At 42.7% G+C, this 22,721-nt stretch overlaps 1 protein-coding gene across 2 annotated transcripts in view; it reads left to right on the top strand.

The window, feature by feature from the left end:
* Positions 1-17,368: 17,368 nt before the first annotated feature.
* Positions 17,369-22,721, top strand: part of Rbbp8 (RB binding protein 8, endonuclease) — a 78,773-nt gene continuing 73,420 nt past the window's right edge. Inside the window, exons 1-2 of one of the 2 annotated variants that reach the window (XM_036205179.1) lie at positions 17,369-17,575; positions 20,938-21,142. In XM_036205179.1, coding sequence (XP_036061072.1) covers positions 21,034-21,142 — 109 coding nt within the window. In that variant the 5' untranslated portion in view covers positions 17,369-17,575; positions 20,938-21,033. Of the gene's footprint in view, positions 17,576-20,937; positions 21,143-22,721 lie in introns of those variants that run through there. The other variant, XM_036205180.1, reaches the window with a different exon arrangement.

Genomic DNA, 22,721 nt, shown 5'->3' on the forward strand with positions numbered 1-22,721 from the left:
TCCTGTCCCTGCCTCCCAAGTGCTGGGATTAAAGGTGTATGCTACCATGTCTTAACATGAACTTCTAAAATGTCTAATGTTCATTCATTACTAAAAAAAATTAGTGAAATAGAAATCTTGTGTGTCCCTCTTACCCCTTAGTTAATGTCCTTCATGGCGAGTAGAGCCTAGTCCTCTGGCCAATGTGTAATTCTGTATTTGGAGGTCATCCCAATCAAGAATGAGAGGACAAGAAAAGGAACTAGGGAACAGAAAATGCAAACTATACTTTTGTGTTTTTGGTTTTTTTTTTTTTAATGTATTTTAAGATTGATTTATTTATTATGTATACAGCATGTATGACTACAGGCCAGAAGAGGGCACCAGATCTCGTTACAGATGGTTGTGAGCTACCATGTGGGTGCTGGGAATTGAACTCAGGACCTCTGGAAGAGCAGTCAGTGCTCTTAACCTCTGAGCCATCTCTCCTGCCCGTGTTTTATTTTTTAAAAGATTTTTTTTAACGTGTGTGTCAGTGTGAATATATACCACATGTGTTTGGGTGACCAAAGAGGCTGAGAACTGGAGTCATAGGTGGTTGTAAGACACCTGACTGAGTCCTGAGAACTGACCAAGCCATCTTTCCAGCCCCAAGACTGCACTTTTAAATCCATCCTCAACTTCAATCAAATAGTGCCCCAAAGCCAATATATCCTTCGGAGCCATGAAACCACCCCAGATTTCCCTGTCAGAGGACAGAAGCAAAGAGCACATATGCACCAGCTCTGACTTCCATCTAGGGCCCTTGCAGGCTCTCAATTTTCTACAGTTTCCGGTTTTGTAGAGTTTTTCACTAGTTTCAAAGAAACCACAGGCCAAAGGGCTGGGGAGGAGCTTTCAAGTTCACCCGTCTAAATCTGGTTGCCACTGAAGTGGCTGGGACAAGTAAGGCCCAAGAAGTGTCTAATCTATTAAATTACAGGAAAAACATTATCAAACTCCTTTTTTTTTTTTTAGTTTATCGATAAATTCTGATATCCTTTAACCTAATATGGATTTTCTGAGCTAGTAGCAGAGGATTTCAAATGGGAAGTAAGGAACTTTAGCTTATTTTTATTATTTCATGTATTGAATCCATTCCCACAAAACCTGAGATGCACTGAAACTTGACCTTCTGTAAGAAAGGCATTTTCTAATAAACTACAACTCGTTTCCTGAATTTGGCTGCTGATCTTAAAGGGCCAAAGAGCAGAGAAATGACCAGTTAGTATGCACTCTATTTCAAGTATTGATCCAAAGACTTTATTAAGTTTACATTGGTAAAATTATAGTAAAAACAAATTGACTACATTGGACCTTAAGTAACACTCTTCATCCTAGCGAAACACAGGATTTTGAACAGTACAGGTTTATTTGGGAGTGTTTCCAAGGTCTGGTTACCAGAAGTAATTACATATAACCTCTAACATGTTACAAGAGCTTGACTCTGAAGACTATGCATTCAAGTTCTAGTCAAGCAGAAGAGAAACTGAAAAGCTCACCAGCTTGTCTTGTGCTTCAGTGGCACAGACACCACACGCGCTCATAAGCATAGTTTCCAGAACATGAAGGCAATGCCTGGCATGGTAATTCATGTCTGTGATCCTAGGACTTGGGAGGGGATGCAGACAGACTGCTCCAGGCTGGAGGCCAACCTGAGCTACAGCATGAGATGTGATCCAGTGAAAACCAGAACAAAAGTCAAGGAGATACAGGTGCAGATAAGAAAGACTCCAGAAATCTAACAATGAGTGTATCTTTCATTTGCTTGAGTTCTATTAGAATAATTATACCTGGGACTAAAAAAGGAACTCTTGAGTGCTAAAGTAGCCAATGAACTGAATGAGGATAAAACAGGAAAATTAACCCTAGTGTACAGCAAGGAAGAGGTGAGGACGCACACTGCTGAACAAACCCATAATAATAGTGGGAAGTGGTGGTGCACACCTTTAATCCCAGCACTTAGGAGGCAGAGGAAGAAGATCTCTGTGAGTTCGAAGCCAGCCTGGTCTACAGAGCAAGTTCCAGGACAGCCAGGGTGGTCTCAGAGAAACCAAAAAACCAAACCAAAACAACAACAACAAAAAACCCAGATGCACTTTCAAATGGAGGAAAAAAACACACTCTGGTATTTACTATTACATATTACCAAAGGTAAAAAATTACATCAATATTACCTTCCTTGGACATGAATCACCATTATTAAATAATTTCAGGGGCTGGGGAGATGGCTAAGAGGTTAAGAGCACAGGCTGCTCTTCCAGAGGTCCTGAGTTCAATTCCCAGCCACATGGTGGCCCACAACCATCTGTAATGAGATCTGGTGCCCTCTTCTGTTGTGAGGGCATACATGCAGAACACTGTATATATAATAAATAAATAAGTCTTTAAAAAAATAATTTCAGTCTTATAAGTACCGCACGCTAACTGATTGCGCCAATGGATTGGGGATTTAGCTCAGTGGTAGAGCGCTCACCTAGCAATCGCAAGGTCCTGGGTTCGATCCTCAGCTCAAAAATAATAATAATAATTTCAAACAAACACTAACTTCTGAAATTAATGAATAAGTTGGTTTCTCATTTCTATAGAATTTTGTAATTGGGATAGGTGATTTTTTAAAAAATACTTGTATTAATTCTTTGAAAATCCTATACTCTGTAATTTTGGTTATATTTACTCCCCTCTCCCAATTCCTCCCAGATCCATTCCCACCTCCCTACCCACTCAACTTCATGTCCTTTATTATTATTATTAAACCCACCATGTCCAGTTTGTGCTGCTCAAATACTCAGAAGTGAGGCTATCCCGGAGACTGGATCAACCTATCAGGTCACACCCTTGAAGAGAATTGGCTCTCGCTCTCCAGAGCTATGATTGCCAACAGCTTCCAGCTGAAGTGGGAAGGACTCTGCTCACCTCCTTCCCTGTGCTTAGACTTATGTCTGACTTGAGCCTGCACAGGACTTGTCCAGGCTGTTACAACTGTGTGAGTTCATGTGTGCAAACGCCCTGCTGTGTCCGGAGAACTGTTTCGTTCAGCCAACACCTCTGGCTCTCCCAACCTATCTCCTCCCTATCCTATGATGACCCTTGAGCGTGGGAAGAGGCTGTGACGGAGACACCCCATTTCGGGCTGTGCACTCTGCAGTCTCGTACTGTGTTCTTCATTCTTAGAACAACCTCTTCAGGTGTAATAAATACTAATACTTTCTGTTGGGAAAGTAAGACCAGTCTAGGAAACATGTAGATAATTAGAGATAACTTCAAGCTCTGGTCCCATCTCCCAGCTCATAACTCTTCCTGAGGATGTAGGCATATGAGATATGATCATTTTTTGGAGCACTTCCTTTTTTGTTTTTTTCTGAAATAATGAGATAAGGCCCTTGGATCTATGGCTTTGTTGTGATTTTAGTTGTTTGTTTGTTTGTTTGTTTGTTTGTTTGTTTGTTTGTTGTAGACAGTCTTCATATATAGCCAAGGCTGGCCCTGAATTCACACTCACCCTGTTTCAGCGTCACTCTTGTGGGATTAGATGTGCGCCTCCATGCCTAACTCAATGAATTAAATGTCCTTGTTTTGGTTTTTGAGATAGAGTCTTACTCAGCAGCTCAGACTGGCCTTGAACTTATGGCAGTCCTCCTGCCCTATCCTCCTAAGTGCTGATTACAGGTATAAGCCACCATGTCTGCCTTAATCTATTAAATTTAATTTAATTTAATTTAACCCACGAGGAGCTGGAGAGAGATGGTTCAGTGGCTAAGATCACTTACTGTTCTTGCAGAGGGGTTGGGCTCAGTTCCCAGCACCCACACGGTAGCTCACCAGCTTTCTAACTCTGATCTGATGCCCTCCTCTGGTCTCTGCAGGCACCAGACAAGCACCTGATGCACAGATAGACATTGAGGCAAAAATTGAAGTAAATAAATCTTTAAATTTAGGACTTAAAAAACCCACAACACAGGCATGAAAAAGCAATTGTAAATATGTTTTCTAATTCCATCAGCAGTTGACTTATATCCATCTTTCAAATGTATACATATATATGTAAGGCAAATAAAAGTCTGTGTAGAACAAAATTCCTAAGAAATAAATTATTAATGCAAAAAAGTCTAAAAAATAGAACCTAGTATTGTAATGTACACCTGTAATCCAACACTTGGGAGACGGAGGCTTGAGGATCAGGAGTTTATGATCATTTTCAGCTACGCAGTTCCAGGCCAGCCTGAACTACATGAGACCCTATATTTAGGAGTTAGGGGAAGAAGTTGGGGATGAATATCTCCAAAATATATTGTATGAATTATGAAATTCTCATAGAATTAAAAAAAAATTTTAAAGTTTAAATATAATAAACTGGGAAAACTTTATCAAAGTACATTTCACATTTCTATGAAATCATGAAATAAATTTCAATAATAGGACTGGAAAAATGGCTCAGCTGTTAAAGGTAGTTTCACATCCAAAATTTTAATAATAATGAATGAAGGTGGATTAGGGTAGGTTCTTAACGCCAACACTGGCTGAAACATCTATTTTTTTCTTAGTTGGAGACTAAGTTACATCAAACTTTGTTTGCTTGTTTGTTTTTGAGACAGGGTTTCTCTGTGAAGCCCTGGCTGTCCTGGATCTCACTCTGTAGACCAGGCTGGCCTTGAACTCACAGAGATCCTCCTGCCTCTGCCTCCTGAGTGCTGGGATTAAAGGCGTGCGCCACCACGCCTGGCAAGTTACATCAAATTTAAGTCTTTTTTTCATCAGGCATGGCAGCACATATCTATAACCCCAGGAGGCAGAGGCAGAAAAATGGCAAGTTTAAGGTCAGCCTGGACCACGTAGAAAGACTGTCTTGAAACTAACTAACTAAAACCTCTTATGATCTCTCGCAATTTAAAGCTTTCTATAGTAAATAGAAAGATATATTGGGCATATAAGTTAACTTTAATGTAATAATTTTTTGGTTAAAATTCAGAAACTATTATTTTTTCAAAAATATTTTCTAGGCAGGCAGTGACAGTGCACGCCTTTAACCCCAGCACTCAGGAGGCAGAGCCAGGCAGATCTCTGTGAGTTCAAGGCCAGCCTGGTCTATAGAGAGAGATCCAGGACAGGCACCAAAACTACACTGAGAAACCCTGTCTCAAAAAAACAAAAAACAAAAAAACCAAAAAAACAAAAAAAAAGAAAGAAAGAAAAAAAGAAAAGAAAGAAAAATTTAAAGGTTTCATATTGATTCTATCCTCAAAAACTGCACAGTATATGAGAATACAACATCTGTACACAAACATGACATTTATAGACAGAGAACTGAGATTGTAGTCTTGGGTCTACTTACCTATTAGTTTACACTAATAGTAGTTAGCAGTTAATTTTCAACCTCTGTGAAAAAAATGAAAGCTGTACCTGCTCTACCATTATGTCTTACTTTTAGGTTCAAAAAAAAGAAGATATACACTGCATTCTATAGGCTGATGCAGAAGGAGTGAACAAATTTGAGGAATGACTAGACTTATAACAAGGATTAGGCCAGCTGGGGCTACAAAGCAAGTCCCAAGCTCAGAAAACCAAGACAAACAATTATATGTACACACACACACACACACACACACACACACACACACACACACACATTTGCATTTTAACACTGTTCTTGAATTAATTTCCTACCAATAATAAACCACTTCTCAACTCATAGCAATTCTGAGTATTATTTTTTTTTTCAAGAGGGCGGCAGATCTCATTACAGATGGTTGTGAGCTGGAAATTGAACTCAGGACCTCTGGAAGAGCAGTCGGTGCCCTTAACCTCTGAGACATCTCTCCAACCCTTATTATTATTTTTTTATCTGGGAATTTTTATCTGATTCATGGTCTCATGTAGCTCAGATTAGTCTCAAACTCTATGCAGCAGAAGAAGATCAGCCTGAACTTGAGTCCCCTACTTCCACCTCCCACGTGTTGAGATCACAGGCATAAACCACAACACCAGGCTCAGGGTACTATTAATAAATCAAAAATACAATGCTCCATTGCTTATATTACATATGCAATAATCTACAGGTAGTTTAGATATGACTGTAGGACTGACTGTGTATGGATGAGAAGGAAATATTCCTGATCACAAAAATCATCTGTCTTCTTTTTTTTTTTTATTAGTTTACATTTAAAATTCTTTAAAACTTATGACCTGTGATTTAAGACCCAATCCAAGGTTTTTTGAGTAAAAAGGAGTCCCATTAATAATTAAACTAAAACAACAGATATTAACCAGGACTGGTAAGCCAGCCACATGGTGATCTTACACAGCCTGTCCATTACAACATCAGTGTCCCAAACAGCTCACAAAGAAATCATCAAGGGTATGATGTGTTAAAGCATGATTTCATCGTGAATTTTTATGCCCTTGATCCTAACTCAAGGAAAACTGGGAAAATACTAGCTAAAACTCAAAGTCTTTGCTAACTGGCCTATGGGCATGTCAGTCGACATTTTCTTGATTGCTAATTGATGGACCCAGCCCAGTGTGCGCAGTTCCACCCCTGGGTCCTAAGTTCTATAAGGAATGTGGCTGAGCAAGCCAGGGGAAGCAAGCCATAGCAGCTTCTTCCCTGGTTCCTGCTTGAGTTCCTACCTCGGCGTCCCTCAATGATGGACTGTGATTGAGATGTAGAAGCCAAACAAACCCTTTCCTCCCAAGTTGCTTTCTGTTAGTGTTTTATCTCAGCAACAGAAAGCAAACTACAACAGAGATGATTACCTGTGTTTATTTTACAAATCTACTGAGGAATGATTTAACAATTGACTCTAAGCTAGCCCTTCAGAATATTTTCTATTTATAGAACTGTAAATAAGTACTATTCTCACTTTTTGACATGGTTGCAACACATACACACACACACACACACACACACACACACACACACACACACACTACAATATATTGACTGGATAAAAGTAGAAAGACTTATTTTTCAAGATTCTTTTTTGCTTTTGTTTTGTTTTGTTTGTTTTTTTTGAGACAGGGTTTCTCTGTGTAGCTTTGGTGCCTGTCCTGGAACTCGCTCTGTAGACCAGGCTGGCCTTGAACTCACAGAGATCTGCCAGCCTCTGCCTCTGCTGGGATTAAAGGTGTACATCACCACTGCCCAGCCAATTTTCTTTTTTTGTTTTCTTTTTGAGACAGGGTTTCTCTGTGTAGCTTTGCGCCTTTCCTGGGACTCACTTGGTAGCCCAGGCTGGCCTCAAACTCACAGAGATCCACCTGACTCTGCCTCCCAAGTACTGGGATTAAAGGTATGTGCCACCACCGCCCGGCTTATTTTAAGATTCTTAAAATAAACAAACCTTTCAATCTTATGCAATCTTGGAGACTGCTTTTACATTTTCCTGGCATCTCTTTGGCAATTAAGTCCTGAGGTTCTCCTAAGTGCCACTGTTGGAAAGGTGATATAAGACCTATGCAGGGGCCACAGAGATTGCCTAAATATGACTACATTATAAATAGATGTCCCTGTCCATGACATATCATTTTAAAAATAAGAGACTAACATCTTAAACCATTACCACATCTACAACTAGGAATAAACTGTGTAAGAATCTTCTTTATCAAGCATATAGAGTTTCTTCATTGAGAAAAATCACACATCCAGTAAAACATTGCCCACTACTAACATGAAATGAAGCTCAATGAACCTTTAACAACAAATGGGGGGCTGGTGAGATGAGTCAGTTGAGAAAGGTGTCTGCTGCCAACACTGATGCCCTGAGTTTGATCCCAGGACCCACATGGTAGAAAGGAAGAACTAATTCCTGCAAGTTGTCTTGATTCCCACATGTGCTGTGTCCCCAAACCCAGTAAAATAAAAAAAATAAATAAATTAAAAAAAACAAACAGTAGCAACATGATAAAGGGATGGCTTGGTCCAAAACATACTTGCTGTCTGAGCATAGGCACCAAATTCAGATCCCAGCACCTTAAAACCCCAGTGGGTGGAGACAAGTGGACACTCGGGGTTTACTACCCAGCCAGCCTAACTCTGTCAGTAAGCTCCAGGCCCAGTGAGAGACCCTGTCTCAAAAAATAAGATAGAGGCCAAGCGTGATGACACCCTTTAATTCCAGAAGTTGGGAGGCAGAGGCAGGCCGATCTCTGAGTCCAAAGCCAGTGTGATCAACACAGCAAATGCCAGGCCAGCCAAGGCTACATAGTGAGACCCCGTCTGACTCACTGACTGACTGACTGACTCACTCACTCACTCACTCACTCTCTAAGAGGAAGCAGAGCTAAGGAAAACACCTGATGTTGACCTGGCCTCCACAGACATATGCACACATGCACATATCCATACCAACATGTACATATATCACACACACGCCACAACAATACACACACCAAGTTAAAACAAGTTAGGTTAAATTAAAATATAAACAAATATGCAGAAGGTATGGTAGCTCATGCGTGTGACCCCAATGCTTGGAAGGTTGAAGCAGGAAGACTGCCATGAAGTCAGCACAGGCTATAGAGTAAGATCCTGTCTTAAAACACGCAAATAGTTTCTAGAGGAAAAGAAGGAAATTTACTCCAGTATAGCTATAGCTGCTGATTTAACCAAACTAAATAAAGCTTCTAGCCAGGTATGACGGCACACATGTGTAATGCTTGCTGAAAGAGGGGGATTAAAGGCTAGCCTGGGTCACATAGAGTCCAAGTCTATAAATAAATAATAAAACTTGCTGATCTAGGTTGGAAATTGGCCAGACTAAATGAGGCTATTCTTTCTCATTGAAGGTAATGTGTAATCTTTTGTGTTTACATGTTTGCAGTGCTGGTATGAGGGATCAAACCCAGGAGCTTATGCATGCTAACTTAGACTCTATTAATGACCTACATTCCTTAGCTATGGGGTAAGTACTTTTGAGAAATATTCCGTTATGTAGCTGAGGCTAGCTGGAACTTCCTGTATAGCCAGGCTGGTCCCCAGTTTGCAGCAATCATGCCGCAGCCTTCTAAGAACAAGGAAACTACCATGCCCTGGCAATCTTTAATGCCTGCTGTAAGCACTTCCATGAGCATCTAAGGCACTATCAACATAAGACATTGGTGCTGACACGACTCGTGGGTGCTGAATGTATCTTTTAAAACAATGCTAAAATCGCTAAGCCTGGCTAGAACACTCTTTTGTTTTGTTTCGAGTTTTGTTTTTTTCAAGACAGGGTCTCACTATGTAACTCTGGCTGTCCTAGAACTCACTATGCAGACCAGGCTGGCCTTGAACTCACAGAGATCCATCTACCCTTGCCTCTTAAGTGCTGGGATTAAAGGCATGCACTACCAGACCCAGGAAAGAGAGATCTTTTTACTCAGCATAATTGCCTTTGGCACTTTCAACTCAAATCATAAACCAGGCATTTTGGCACTTGGAGCAGGATCTAGTGATGAGGTATATGCCCATCTACATGGATGGTATATATGTCCATCCATGAACACCACTTACCAACAACTATAAACAATTCTTAAAAATTATATTGTGTTCATTTAATTTGGTCCAATATTTTCAATTAACGTACTTATGTTTTAAAAATCCTATTCCCTTTTGTCTCTTAAACAACTTTTGGTTTGTGCTTAAAATAATGCTGACTACAAGCATGACAGCTCATTCTAATTTTCCAGTATTGTGTTTATGCTGGAGATACTGTTTTTTGTTTGTTTGTTTGTTTGTTTTTGTAAATTGCCATAATGGAGTTAATCCCTGGCTTACGTTTTGAGCCAGGAGATACAGGTTCTCACTTAATGGGATGGAAGAGGAGGACAACATGGGGGGGGGTGTTAAAGAAACATGGGGAGTTCTAGACACAAATAGGGGACAATGAGATTAAAAAACTGTACCCTGCTCCTAGTTCCATCTTGGTTCTTTATATGAACCACAAACTATCATTTGTTCCTCTAACAGTAATTTGTTTACTATGTATAGTAGCATCCAAAACAATAGTTTCATGGCCTTGAGCACATGAAACATGGCTAGTCTGAACTGAGAAGTGCCATTTAGGTCAGAGATCCATTAGTCTTCAAAAACACAGCGTGAAAGCAGGGATAGTGACCGTGGCAGGAGCAGTCTGTGATTCTGAGGCTGGCATGAGTTAGTGTGAGATGCTGCCTTAGGACAAAAGAAGACGCCCTTAGTATAAATAAAAATATAAAAATCTGGGGGCATTTTGTGTGTGTGTGTGTGTGTGTGTGTGTGTGTGTAAGATGTGAGTACAGGCACATGTACAGAGTGAACATTAACTTTCAGGAGTTGACCCTTGCCTTTCTATCTTGTTTTTAGACAGGGTTTCTCTTGGTTTTGATGCTGTGTTCACCAGCCTATCTGGTTCTTGAGCTTGTCTCTGCCTCTCTGGCTACCACATCTAGATTTTTATGTAGGTTCTAGGGATCAAAATCAGGTAATCAAGCATGCAGGACAATTATTTTTACCCACAAACCATAACTAGAAAAATTTATGAAAAGAATTAAAATTTAATAGCATTAGCGTGCTGATAAAGATGAGTGTTGAGGTATGGGCGAACGAGGGGCCTTTGTGGAAGAAGACAGAAGAGGGGTGCAGAGAAATGTTAGGCCAGTCACCCGGAAGCAGCGCCGCCTACACTGACTTCAGCAAGCAGAACCGGGGAAAGAATTGGCTAAACCAAGTCAAAACGGGGGAAGAGTAAAAGTTCTCTCCTGCTCATAAAGGAGAAGGTCAAGGTGTAAGGCAGAATGGAGAAGACTCAAGTTTCTGTGACACTGTAAGACGGGATGCCTTTTAATCCTTAAGCAGTGGAGTAGTCAATGCAGGGTTTTAAGGAGAGTGGTAAAATAAAAAATAACGGCTCTTATCTTAGGCAAGTGCACAGAGACTTCATTAGAGTGGACAAAACTGCAGAGGTAAGAAATGGCCTAAACTGGGGCAAAAAAAAAGTATGAATGGGAAGAAAGCACTAAACAAATCACTATTCAGGAGGTGACTTCTGTAGACATGTAGGCGACTAGTCTGGGGGGGGTGTGTGGTAGCAAGACCTTGGCCTGTTTTGAGGAGGCACATGCAACTGTCTCTTCCTGTCAGGAGGGACAAAGGATACTAAAAACTCATGGAGGTGAGAAGTGAGGCCTGGAGTCCTGTCACCCAGCACTGCGGAGGGGGCTACAAGACTGCCATGTTTTCAGGCCAGCCTGGACTGGAGTGCGTCCCAGAACAGCCTGAGCTGCAGTGGAAGGCTCTGCACCCTAAGGGGGAATAAGGCAGGCAGTGAGAAGCAACTGCGTTTTTTTCTCAAACCAGCCTTATGGCATTGTCCAAATCACAGAACTGAGAAAAAAATGTGGGAATATCACACCCACTTAGCTAAATTGTTTTATTTAATCTGGACTAGCTTTGCAGTTGAAAATGAAAATACTGTACAGAAAGGCTTGAAGAATAATACACTGAGGGTTTGGAAGAGAGCAAAGGAAACAGGAGGAATAGAACAAAGGCTTTGTAAAGATCAACCAACACTTTCCAGGAGTTTTTTGGTTTTTGTTTTTTTTAATGAGGCAGGACCTCTTTTTTTTAATTTTTAAATTTGTTTTTATTTTATGTGCATTGGTCTTTTGCCCGCATGTATGTTTGTGTGAGGGTGTCAGATCTTGGAGTTATAGACAGTTGTAAACTGCCATGTGAGTGCTGGGAATTGAGCCCAGGTTCTCTGGAAGAACAGCATGTGCTCTTAACTACTGCACCATCTCTCCAGGCCCTTCCAGCAGGTTTTAAACCATGTCATGTTAGTGTCGTTAGCCTACCCTGACATGTGACTTTCCTTCACATTACCCAGTTATCCAACTGGGGGGGGGGGGCGAGCATTTACTGTAGAATCAAGAATTTTATTTTTAAAATGGTGAGTTAAGTGGTTTAGAAAGCTACATGAGGTCCTAAATTAAAAAAAAAAAAATCCTATAAAACACAAGAAATGCAATTGATTAAATACACACAGCACAGAATTTACCATTTTAACCATTTCCTCACACGAATCTTAACTGAGCATCCCAATAGGGGCATCTAATGGGTGGAAGGTATGCTGAGGCAGTGTGTTAGCGGGTCTAACGGCAGCTCTGGGTGGGGGTGCTAGGGCCCCAAACTCGAGAGAAGCAGTATTATTCTGCCATCACAGTACAGTACACAAGCACGGGTGTTCCTTGTCTTACAACAGGGCTGTGGTCTCATAAACCCAAGAAGAATTAAAAATATTTCAAGTCAAAACAACATTTAATAAGGCTGGGGAGGTAGCTCAGTGGTAGAACCCTTGCTGAGCATGCAGAAGGCTACACACATACACTCACCAAAGTAGAAAACAAACAACAACAAGAGAAACCTAGGAGAACATCTGAGCTTAGCCAACGGTACTTTGTACAGTTTTGTTTCCTCCATGACCAGCAACTTTCTGGGAGTTCTGGTTCACTAGGGATGCCCAGAATTACAAGAGTCATGTTGCGTTATCACTAGCCTAGGAAAAGATCAGAGGTCAAAACTTTGAAGTTTGGTTTCTACACAACACATATCACACTAGTATGAGGGAAAAATATATAAATATATCAAATTTCTAAATTATAAGTTATGAAAAAAGCAGTATTATGAAGAGTCCAAAGTAACTGCAAATGTTTGGAACTTCAGAATTTATTCTCATGGTAGTTCTTAAAATTCTTTTTGGGGGGCAAAAATCTACAGTTATGATCACCATTTCCATGACTAAAGTGAACATTATAAAATCTCATAAAAAGATGGATGTGGTGGCACACTCTTGTAATCCCAGTACCTGGGAGGGAGAAGCCAATGACAAGAGCTCATGGCATCTTCCACTACACAGCGATTTATAGGCCTGGGCTACATAGTAAACCCCGCCTCAAAAACAAATGGGGAAAAAATGGAAAACTAAAGGAAAGAAAACCTAAGTTATGTTTTGTTCTTTGTTTTTGTTTGTTTTGAGACAAGGTCTCATGTAGCCCAGGCAGGCCTGGGATTTCGGGTGCAGTTAAAGCTAGTCTTGAACTCCTGGCCCTCGTCTCCATTCCCTGAATGCTAGGATTTCAAGCCTGTTCTACCACACCTGGCCTAAGATTTTTCAGTGTAACCAAAATATAAGAAAAACGGGAATCCATCAAGGGATGCCCAATTCATTATCAGCCAGAGTCCTACTTAGGTTCTATTGGGGATATTAAAAGTGAACAAGAGGGGCTGGGGATTTAGCTCAGTGGTAAAGCGCTTGCCTAGCAAGCACAAGGCCCTGGGTTCAATCCTCAGCTCCAAAAAAAGAAAATATCAAAACAAACAAAAAAAAAAAAAAAAAGTGAACAAGAAAGCCAGTGTGGTGGCACACTGATAAACTCCTTTAGTTCTAGCTCGTAGGAGGCAGAGGCAGTCAGATCTCTGTGAGTTCAAGGCCAGACTGATCTTCAGAGTGAGTTCCAGGACTGTCTCAAAAAACAAAACAAAACAAGACAAAAAGAAACCACCCCAGAAAAACAAAACAACAAAAAAAGTGAATATGTCATGGTTATCAGGGGAAGGATCTTACAAGCCCAAAGGAGAGGAAAACTAAGTAACTAAAGCTGTATACTACAAAGTGTAAGACAGGAGCACAGTGCTGGAAAAGGAACTAGTTGTCTACTGCGATAAGATCAAGATGACTGGCGAACAGGAAAGGAGTCTGTCTGGTGGGAGACACCGCAAGGGCTAGAAGCACCTATAACAGTCGGCTAGAGAGGCCAGAACAGAAAATGCAAAGCTGGAGGCCTTACTTGGGCTTTCTTGAGAGAGCAACAGGAAGCCCTGAAGGGATTTAAGCAGCAAGGTGACATTACCAGATTTAAATTCACAGCTGCTGCGCAAAAGTGATCAGGAAGTACGCATTTTTAAGGACAGGGTAATTTAAATTACCTTAAAAAAAAAAACAAACTAGTTTTTTTTAATTTAAATCTAACTTACTATGTAGACCCCACTGGCCTGGAACTCAGAATCTGCCTTGTCTCTGCCTCCTAAGTGCTGGGATTAAAGGCATGTACCATAATGCTCAGTTTAAACTTTAAATTTAAAATATTTACTTTTGTTTTTGGAGATTAGGCCTTTAATTCCATTCTTCAGTTATTTAAAATTACTTTTAAATGTATCACAATATTTGTCTCTTAGCTCTGAAATGTTAATAATAGCTAGCTTTTATTGAGCATATATTTGAATACTATCTTAACTGGCTTTCAAATATTCATTTAATCCTTGTACCCTGGAAGTCTGCAAAACTGTACTCATTTTATAGGCAAGGAAATGTGGTAGAGGTCATGGTGAGAGCAGGATTCAAACTCAGTTATGTCTCCAAATTCTGCATCTTGCTAATTAGACTATGTATCTTAAAAAATTGTTTAGCATCATAAACAGAAAATATATGCACCATGGGAAAAGATGCCCAATTTTTCCCAAGTATCAGAGAAGAAAAAGGCCTAGATAGGTTGACATGGTGGGTGGGGTGGAAGACAAACTGATAGTTTAGGCAAGAGATTGTGGTAGTTAGTGCATGCCTATGATCCCATGACTTTGTAGGTGGGGGCAGTGTATAAACTGACAACATGACTGTTCCACGGAATGGCCAAGGGAAGGTTTTTATTATAGATATGAGAGAGAGAGAAAAGCCACAGACATGTCTAAGCGTCCAGAGCAGAGAGCAGTAGAAGTAGACTGAACACAGCCAGCAGACTGGACAAGGCCACAGCTATCTGCAAGACAGGAGAGAACAGCAGGGGACAGAGATGAGAAAACATAGTAAGAGAAGCAGGAGCAGAGCAAGAGTGAGGAAGTGAGAGAGAGGGAGAACAGTGAGGGTTATTACAAGGAAAAGGGAGGAGAGAAGGGCTAATAATGTGTGGGCTTTGAAATGTGTACCAGGTTCCATACTGAGGGAGCCTGGAGGCCAGCACGAGCTTTGATAGGTGCCACATGTAGCCATAAGTCCCTTCTGCCACAGGTAAGGGAAAGGACTCCTTTTGGTAGAGGGAACCAGCTTCACAAGTTCCTGAGGAGTGCTGGCTTTCACCTGTCAGAAATCCTCCTGTGTCCAGGTTGAGCTCATTTAAGGATATTTGAACTGCCTTTTGGAGTTTGGTAAACTGGAGTTTCATTTGGGCATTACAAGTAGGACTGTCAGAGTTCAAAGGCCAACATTATCTATACAGCAAGTCCAAGGCCAACCTAGGTTGCATGTGACCTGTCTCAGCAACAAAAATAAGAGATTGTGGTAGATTATGGAGTCAATGATGAAGTAAAGGGATGAATTTAGATGATTCAGTAGGTACAACGGACAGGATCTGGTGATAACTTGATAGGATGTTCAAGGAAGAAGAGATGTTTTCAGGGATTATGATTTACATCAATGGATTACATACATAGAGAGGTATTTGGTTTTGGTTAGGAAAGGTCTGGCTATGTAGTCTAGGTTGGTGTTAGGCTCACAGCAACTGTCCTGTTTCAGCCTGCTGGCTTCCAAAGGGCTGGGGTTTTAGGTGTGTACCATCTACACTCCTGTTTTATGAGAAACTACACGTTTCACTCTGACAATTAGGAACTATACATTGCGCTAAAAATAGCATAATAGGTCTGGGCACGTAACTTTGTGGTAGTGTTTTCTGGAGGCAAAATATAATCCATTTTTCATTCTTTGATTAAGTCTTGTCAAATGGGGAAACAGGGGCTGGAGAGATGACTCAGCAGTTAACAGCTCTGGCTGCTTTTGCAGAGGACCAGGTTCTGTTCCCAGTTTCTACAAGGTGGCTCACAACCATCTGTAACTCCAGGTCTAGGGGATCCAAAGTCCTCTTCTGGCCTCTGCAGGTACCAGGCATGCACATGGTATACATACATACCTGCAGGCAAACACTCATACACATAAAATAAGATCTTTATTTAAGCAGGGACACTTTGCTCAGCCTGGGAGGAGGGGACTGGACCTGCCTGGACTGAATCCACCAGGTTGAGCTGAATCCCCAGGGGAGTCTTGGCCCTGGAGGAGATGGGAATGGGGAATAGGCTGGGGGGGAAGTCGGGGGCGGGAAGGGGGAGGACAGGGGAACCCATCGCTGATATGTAAAATTAAATTAAATTATAAAATGAAATTTTAAAGATATTTAAAAAATAAAACTGGGAAGTTACTGTAACAGTAATGAATACTATTTAAACATTCCAACGTTTGTATGGCAGTGGCAAGATAGGACAAAAATACACTGGGATGTGCAATCCCAATGAGTGAATAAAGTATTATCCATTTAGATCTGAGATGAGTGGAAAACGCCATCTAGGCTGGCCTCAAACTGGCCAGGCTCACTGCTGCTTTTGCTTCTCCGGGCTGGGATTACAGGCTTGGTCACCATGTCCGTAACTTTTAAAACCTGTATTATTCCTAGGTCTTCTAGAACACCTAAGTATCACAGAAAACTATTGGGCTGGTTTAAAAAGAGACTGCAATTCTATTTGCTTCAGTAGAATCTGCTGTTTGTATTCAAATTGGTCCTTCTCCCTATTGACTTTGAATCTTAAAACAAGCCACAGGAAATCCTGATTTTAAAATAATTAGTGAAAAGCTAGGAATGTGGTTCCGTTGGTAGAGTGCTTACCTAGCATGTGCAATGCTCTGGGTTGGACGCCCAGCACTGCCAAAAAGTAAAAAAAAAAAAAAACCAAAACTGACCTGATGTGGAGGCTGCCTCATAACTATATTATTATAACGACAGTACTCAGAAGATGGAAACAGGAGAATCGGGAGTTCAATATCATGTGTAGTGAGTTTGAAGCCCGCCTGGGGCACTCAACATTCGTTTCAACAACAAAAACACACGCAAAAAAGTTTTAACAGCCTCTTAACATTTAATTCTAGACACTTCTAATTTCTTACTTCGCACTTGCCAGAAACTCCTCATTTAACTTTGGCAGAATCGTTTTGCAATGTGGCGTTCCCACCCAGGCCTCTCGGATGTCATCACTAAACCGTAGGCAATTAAGGCTGAAAACCAAGAGTGAGCCTATGCATCCCACATCTGTCCATCTTGGTACAGCATGTCTGCCTCAACTCTCCGTGGTACAGGACGCCTGCCGCGGACCGTGCTGCAGTCAGACACAGCCAAGGCTAACTTTCATCCGACACAAGGACTCGCGGTCAGGTTCTCAACAGATCGGCTGGACAATTTTGCAGAGAATTCCACGGACACAGGGGAGCTCGCTCCTGAAGCACCCTCCGACCCGGCCAGACCTCCAGCCCGCTCGGCCGCCGCCCAGCTGCCGGGGAAGGGGCGTGGCGCCGCGGGAACTCCCGCGTGACGTCACGTGACGCCGCAGGGCTCGGGCCGGGCGGGGCCGGCCGCCCTCCGGCCTTCCTCGGGGAGGCTCTGGCCGTCCCGGCGCGGGCTCGGCCGCCCGGCGACAAAAGGGAGCAGCGAGCGGCGGGGCCTTCCCGGCCCGGAGGACATCCGCTGTCTGCCTTGGGCTCCCGCGGGCTTTCCAGGGAGGCTCGGAGCTGTGAGTACGGGGCTCTCCTTCCCCCGCCCGGCGTGCGCACTCGGGGCGGCCACTTCCGGCCGGAGCCGCGCTCTAGGAAGGCTGTGGCGGCGGAGAGGCGTGAGGCGGCCGCCGAGGGAGGCTGGGCGCCGGCGGCCTGCAGGACGCGCGCCGGCGGGGCTCGGGCTCCCTGCCGTCTTGGGGCTCCCGCGCAGACCCCGCCCCGCGCATGCGCCATCTGCGCCGCGCGCGCTTTTCGCGGGCCCTCGGGAGCGTCTTCCGTGTGACCTGGGGCGAGCGGGGAGCCGAGGGGCGACTGGAGAGAGGCGGATGGAGACCGGGTGGGGGTGAGAGCCTTGCTCGGAGAGGGACGCCGAGTGTCCCGCGCGTTTCCCTTGTGTGGTGTGACAGCCTGGTCTTCCCGGGCATCTTCGGTGCGGAGGCTCGCGCTGCCCGGCACGCGCGCGCACACATAAATACGCACGCACATATGAAGACACACACGCACATATAAAGACACACGCACATATAAAGACACACGCACATATGAAGACACACGCACATATAAAGACACACACGCACATATAAAGACACACGCACATATAAAGACACACACGCACACCCCTTTGTGTCCACGGAGCCCGGGAGACAGGAGTGTTAAGAGAGAGAGAAGGACGCGGTGCGGTGCGCTGCGAATAACGGTTCAGAGCAAAAACATTGGCGCCAAAGTGCTGGGCGAGCATGGTAGACGGACTGGATGTTGTGAACCGAGATCTGCAAACTTGGTACTGATGGTGTTTTATGTAGCTGTTTTAAACAGCTTGAGCGGCCGTGGTGGCAGCGCACGCAGATGCGAGCAGATCTCTGAGTTCGAGGCCAGCCTGGTCTACATAGGGAGTTCCCGGCCAGCCAGGGCTAAGTAGACTCTGTTTCAAAACAACAAAAGCCCTGGATTAGTTTAACTACCTCTTCATTGAGGTGTTTCCTAAAGGATACTTAGTTTACAGCTTTCCATTAAAGTTATTAAACCTTTCTCCTTCCTTCCTTCCTTCCTTCCTTCCTTCCTTCCTTCCTTCCTTCCTTCTCTCCCTCCCGTCCCCTCCCTTCCCCTCCCTTCCCCTCCCTTCCCCTCCCTTCCCCGTCCCCAGTCCCTGCCCGCCCTCTCTTCCTCTCTTTCTTTCAACAGGGTTTCTCTGAGTAGCCCTGGCCTGGCTCTCAGAATTTGCTCTGTGGACCAGGGTGGTCCTCCTGCCTCTGCTTCCTGAGTGCTGGGATTAAAGGTGTGAGCCACATCTGGCCAGAGTAATGGGTTTCTTCACACACATGTCATTATGCGATGTTGTCAGGTTGAATGAATTATTGCTCCTTTGAAAGTTTTAGTTTTGTTTTGCCTAACTGTATGTACCACATCCATGCCTGGTGTCAGATCTGCTAGACCTGAAGTTGCAGAAGGTGTTATGTAGGTGCTAGGTCTTCAACTTGAGGGTCTCTGAAAAAGGAGCCAGTGCTTTTTGGACACTGACCCATTTCTCTAGCCCGGAAGTTGTTTTTGTACAGTCTGCATCCCAGGCTAGCTTCAAAGTCTGTGTAGCTGGAGAGGAGAGGATGGCCTCCAACTCCTGATCCTCCAAGTGTTAGGACATAGGCATTGACTACTGGGCTCAATTTATGGGTGCTGGGAATAGAACCCAGGGCCTTGTGAATGCTAGATACACACTTTACCAACTGAGCCACATCCCCAGACACCGTATGTGTCCTGCTCCCTCCCTCCCCTCCTTCCTCCTCTGCCTCCTTCCATCATCTTTCTTGAGAAGGTCTTGCTGTGCTAGCCTAGGTCGGCCGGAACTTGCAGCTCTTCTCCCTCAGCCTCCCCAGTGCTGAGATTGAGGCATGAGTCACTGCCTAACTGGTTCCTTTTGTAATGGTAGCTAATTAATGGTTCCAAGTAAGAACCCAGTTTAAACTATGTATTAAACCACTTGAGTTTCTTAATAGTCTGCTACTTCTTGTTAGGGACTACATTGTAAAGTTGATCATTGTTACTATGAAAGAGTCACAAAGATTGTAAAATCGGCAATATTTCAGAATGTTTTCTAGTATCTGGTTCAGTATAGTGTTGCACTGCACAGCTCTCAAAAGTAAAGCAATGATTTTTTTTTTTCAGGGCTAGGGATTGAACCCAGGGCCTTGTATGTGCTCATCAAGCACTTCTTTTCTAATCTATATTCTCATTCCTGCGTATCTGTCACTACAACATTTATTTATTTACCTTATGAATGACCACATGTGCCCATACCACAGTGCACATGTCGAGGTTAGAAACCACCTTATTGGAGTCAGTTCTTCCCCTTCCAGGGGTCAAACTGTTAGGCTTGGTGGTGTTTTTACCTGATGATCCCCGTCTTGCAGCCCCCAACCCCTTCCCTCCCTCCCTCCTTCCTTCCCTCCCTTCTCCCCTCCCTCCCTCCCTCCCTCCCTCCTTCCTTCTTTCCTTCCTTCCCTCCCTCCTTCCCTCCCCTCCCTCCCACCCTCTCTCCCTCCTTCCCTCCCCTCTCTCTCTCTCTCTCTCTCTCTCTCTCTCTCTCTCTCCTTTTTTTTTTTTCCAAGACAGGGTTTCTCTGTGTAGCTTTGCACCTGTCCTGGACTAGCTCTGTAGACCACGCTGGCTTCGAACTCACATAGATCCACCTGCTTCTGCTTCTGCCTCCCGAGTGCTGGGATTACAGGCATGCGCCACCACCGCCCAGCTCACTCGTTCTCTCTGGCTCGTTCCCTCTCTTTCCCTCCCTCTCTCTCTCTCCCTCCCTCCCTCCCTCTCTCTCTCTCTCAAAGATAGGATCTTGTTATATAGCCCAGGCTGACCTTGAATTTGGGAAGCCTCCACCTCTGGAGTGCTGGGATTATAGATATAAACCAGCACAGCTGGCCAGTAAGTTTTATAAAGGTAAATGAACACTGACTGTGAATGGTTATAAACCTTTCAATATTATTAGAGTCCTTTTAACTTCAACATAATTTAGGTAATTACTCCTTCTTAGATAGAAAAACTGAAAATCTGCCAGGAGATTTGTCCTATATGAAGGCCAGGTAACTGAAATCATAGTTTTCCTTTTTTTTTTTTTTTTTGTCCCTGGCTCTTCCTGGAACTCACTAAGTAGACAAGCTTTGAACTCAGAGCTCTGCCTGCATCTGTCTACCAGCCATACCCTGCTCCCGAGTTATCTTCTTTACTCACTCTGACCCAGCTCCTGTCAAATTCTCTGAAAGATTGCTTGTAAATAGATAAAGAAAACTTGAAAACAGCTGGGCTTCTGATTTCATCCTGATTTCAAATTACATAAATAGAAATGCAAAATATGACATGTTGCAATTTGTCATTTCAGGCATTTCAGTAATCCAGAGACAACTTCACACCTATGTAAGGCAACAAGGAAGGCCAGGAAACCTCAGCAGACGGAAGTGTGAAGCCTGATTAGAAGATGAGCATTTCGGGAAGCAGCTGCGGAAGCCCCAACTCTGCAGATGTGTCCAGTGACTTCAAGGAACTCTGGACAAAACTAAAAGAATATCATGACAAGGAAGTACAAGGTACAGTCTTTTCTAAGTGCTTGAGACTGTAGTAGTAGGAACTAGCTTTGATTATTTTATTTTAGATAGAAATAACCTTAGGGGCATTTCATTTACTATTGTAGTGCTTTATGATTTGTTTTATTGATGTTGTAGTTACTTTGTATAACAACAACTATTGCAGAATATAGTTTGTTTTGTTTTGTTTTACTATTTTTGAAATTTATATGTATGTGTGTGAGCCTGCATGAGTATATGTGCTCAGAACCCATGGAGGTCAAAAGAGGATATCAGATCCCATGGAGCTAGAGTTATAGGCAGTGAGCCACAATGTGGGTACTGGGAACTGAACCTTGGTTCTCTGCAAGAACGGTAAGTGCTCTTAATTGCTAAGTCATCCCTCCAGCCCCCAGAACAGTTTGTATATAACTTATCATTAGTTACCCATGGAAATATGTTTTAAGGTGCTAAAAAACAGTAGAATTGATTGACTGAAGACTTAGATTTGAATTCTAATTTCATTTTCCTGATGGCTTTGTGATCTCAACTGTTGTATAACCTTTTATCTTTTTTCTACCATTATTTGCAGGATTATTTCTAGATGTAAAAGTGCCGTTTAAGTAATCTGACAAACCTTTCAGGAGTTGTCCGTGACTGAAACTCATATACAAAAGTGATGGCAGTTTCCTTTCAAAGTTCCTGTAGGCTGCCAGAGATGGTCATGGAAACAGTCATGCATAGTACAGGGAATTAAGAGCTCAGAAGACTTACATGGAGTTCAGTGAATGTGCAGGTTGTTAGGATGAGCATATCAATATTTGTGTTAAAAGATACCTTGGGGTCTGGAGATATAGCTCTGTTGGAATGCTTGCCTGGCTTGTACAGAGCTTTGGGTTTGATTCCCCCAGTAAGTACCACATAAGCAGATATATTGGCACTCACCTATAAGCTCTTGAGAGGGAGAGGCAAGAGGATCAGAGTTTAAGGTTTTTCTCAGATCTTTATTGTATGATAGATTTTCTTCATATATGAGAGATGTTTCCTATTACAAATTTGTCTTTTTGTGGTGATGCTGAGGAAGGAAGCCAAGGCCTCACATATGTTGAGTGAGTACGTACTCTCCACTGAGTTATACTCCCAACCCTATGAGTATTTCTTTTGTTTTCCATTCAGCTCTTTATTAAACAAGTCAGAAGGTGTCTTGGCAGAGACACATCTTCACAGTGTACAAAGAGAGAGTGCTAGCACAGATGAGTATTTCTTGATTGCCTACTACAACCATGTGCTTTATGTTACAGCGCAACAGATTTAACATTACACTCTAGTGCATTAAAATGTGATGCACGTGAATCAATTTTAACTTTTTATTTTAGGGCTATATTGAGTCTTTCCCAAAGTAAATTTAGTTTCTTTTGAAACCTTATAATAGCCTCAGTAGATTCTGAACTATGAACCTCAAAATAACATTTCAAGTCCCAGTGTACATAGAGATACTTAATCACAAAATGTATTTTGAGGATTTGCTGTGGGACAGAATTTTAATATAGTGTATGGTATTTGGGAAGATCAGGCTTTATAGTTGGGTACATCCAGGCAATAC

This window comes from Onychomys torridus, chromosome 13, assembly GCF_903995425.1.
Source record: "Onychomys torridus chromosome 13, mOncTor1.1, whole genome shotgun sequence".
NCBI classification, from domain to species: domain Eukaryota; kingdom Metazoa; phylum Chordata; class Mammalia; order Rodentia; family Cricetidae; genus Onychomys; species Onychomys torridus.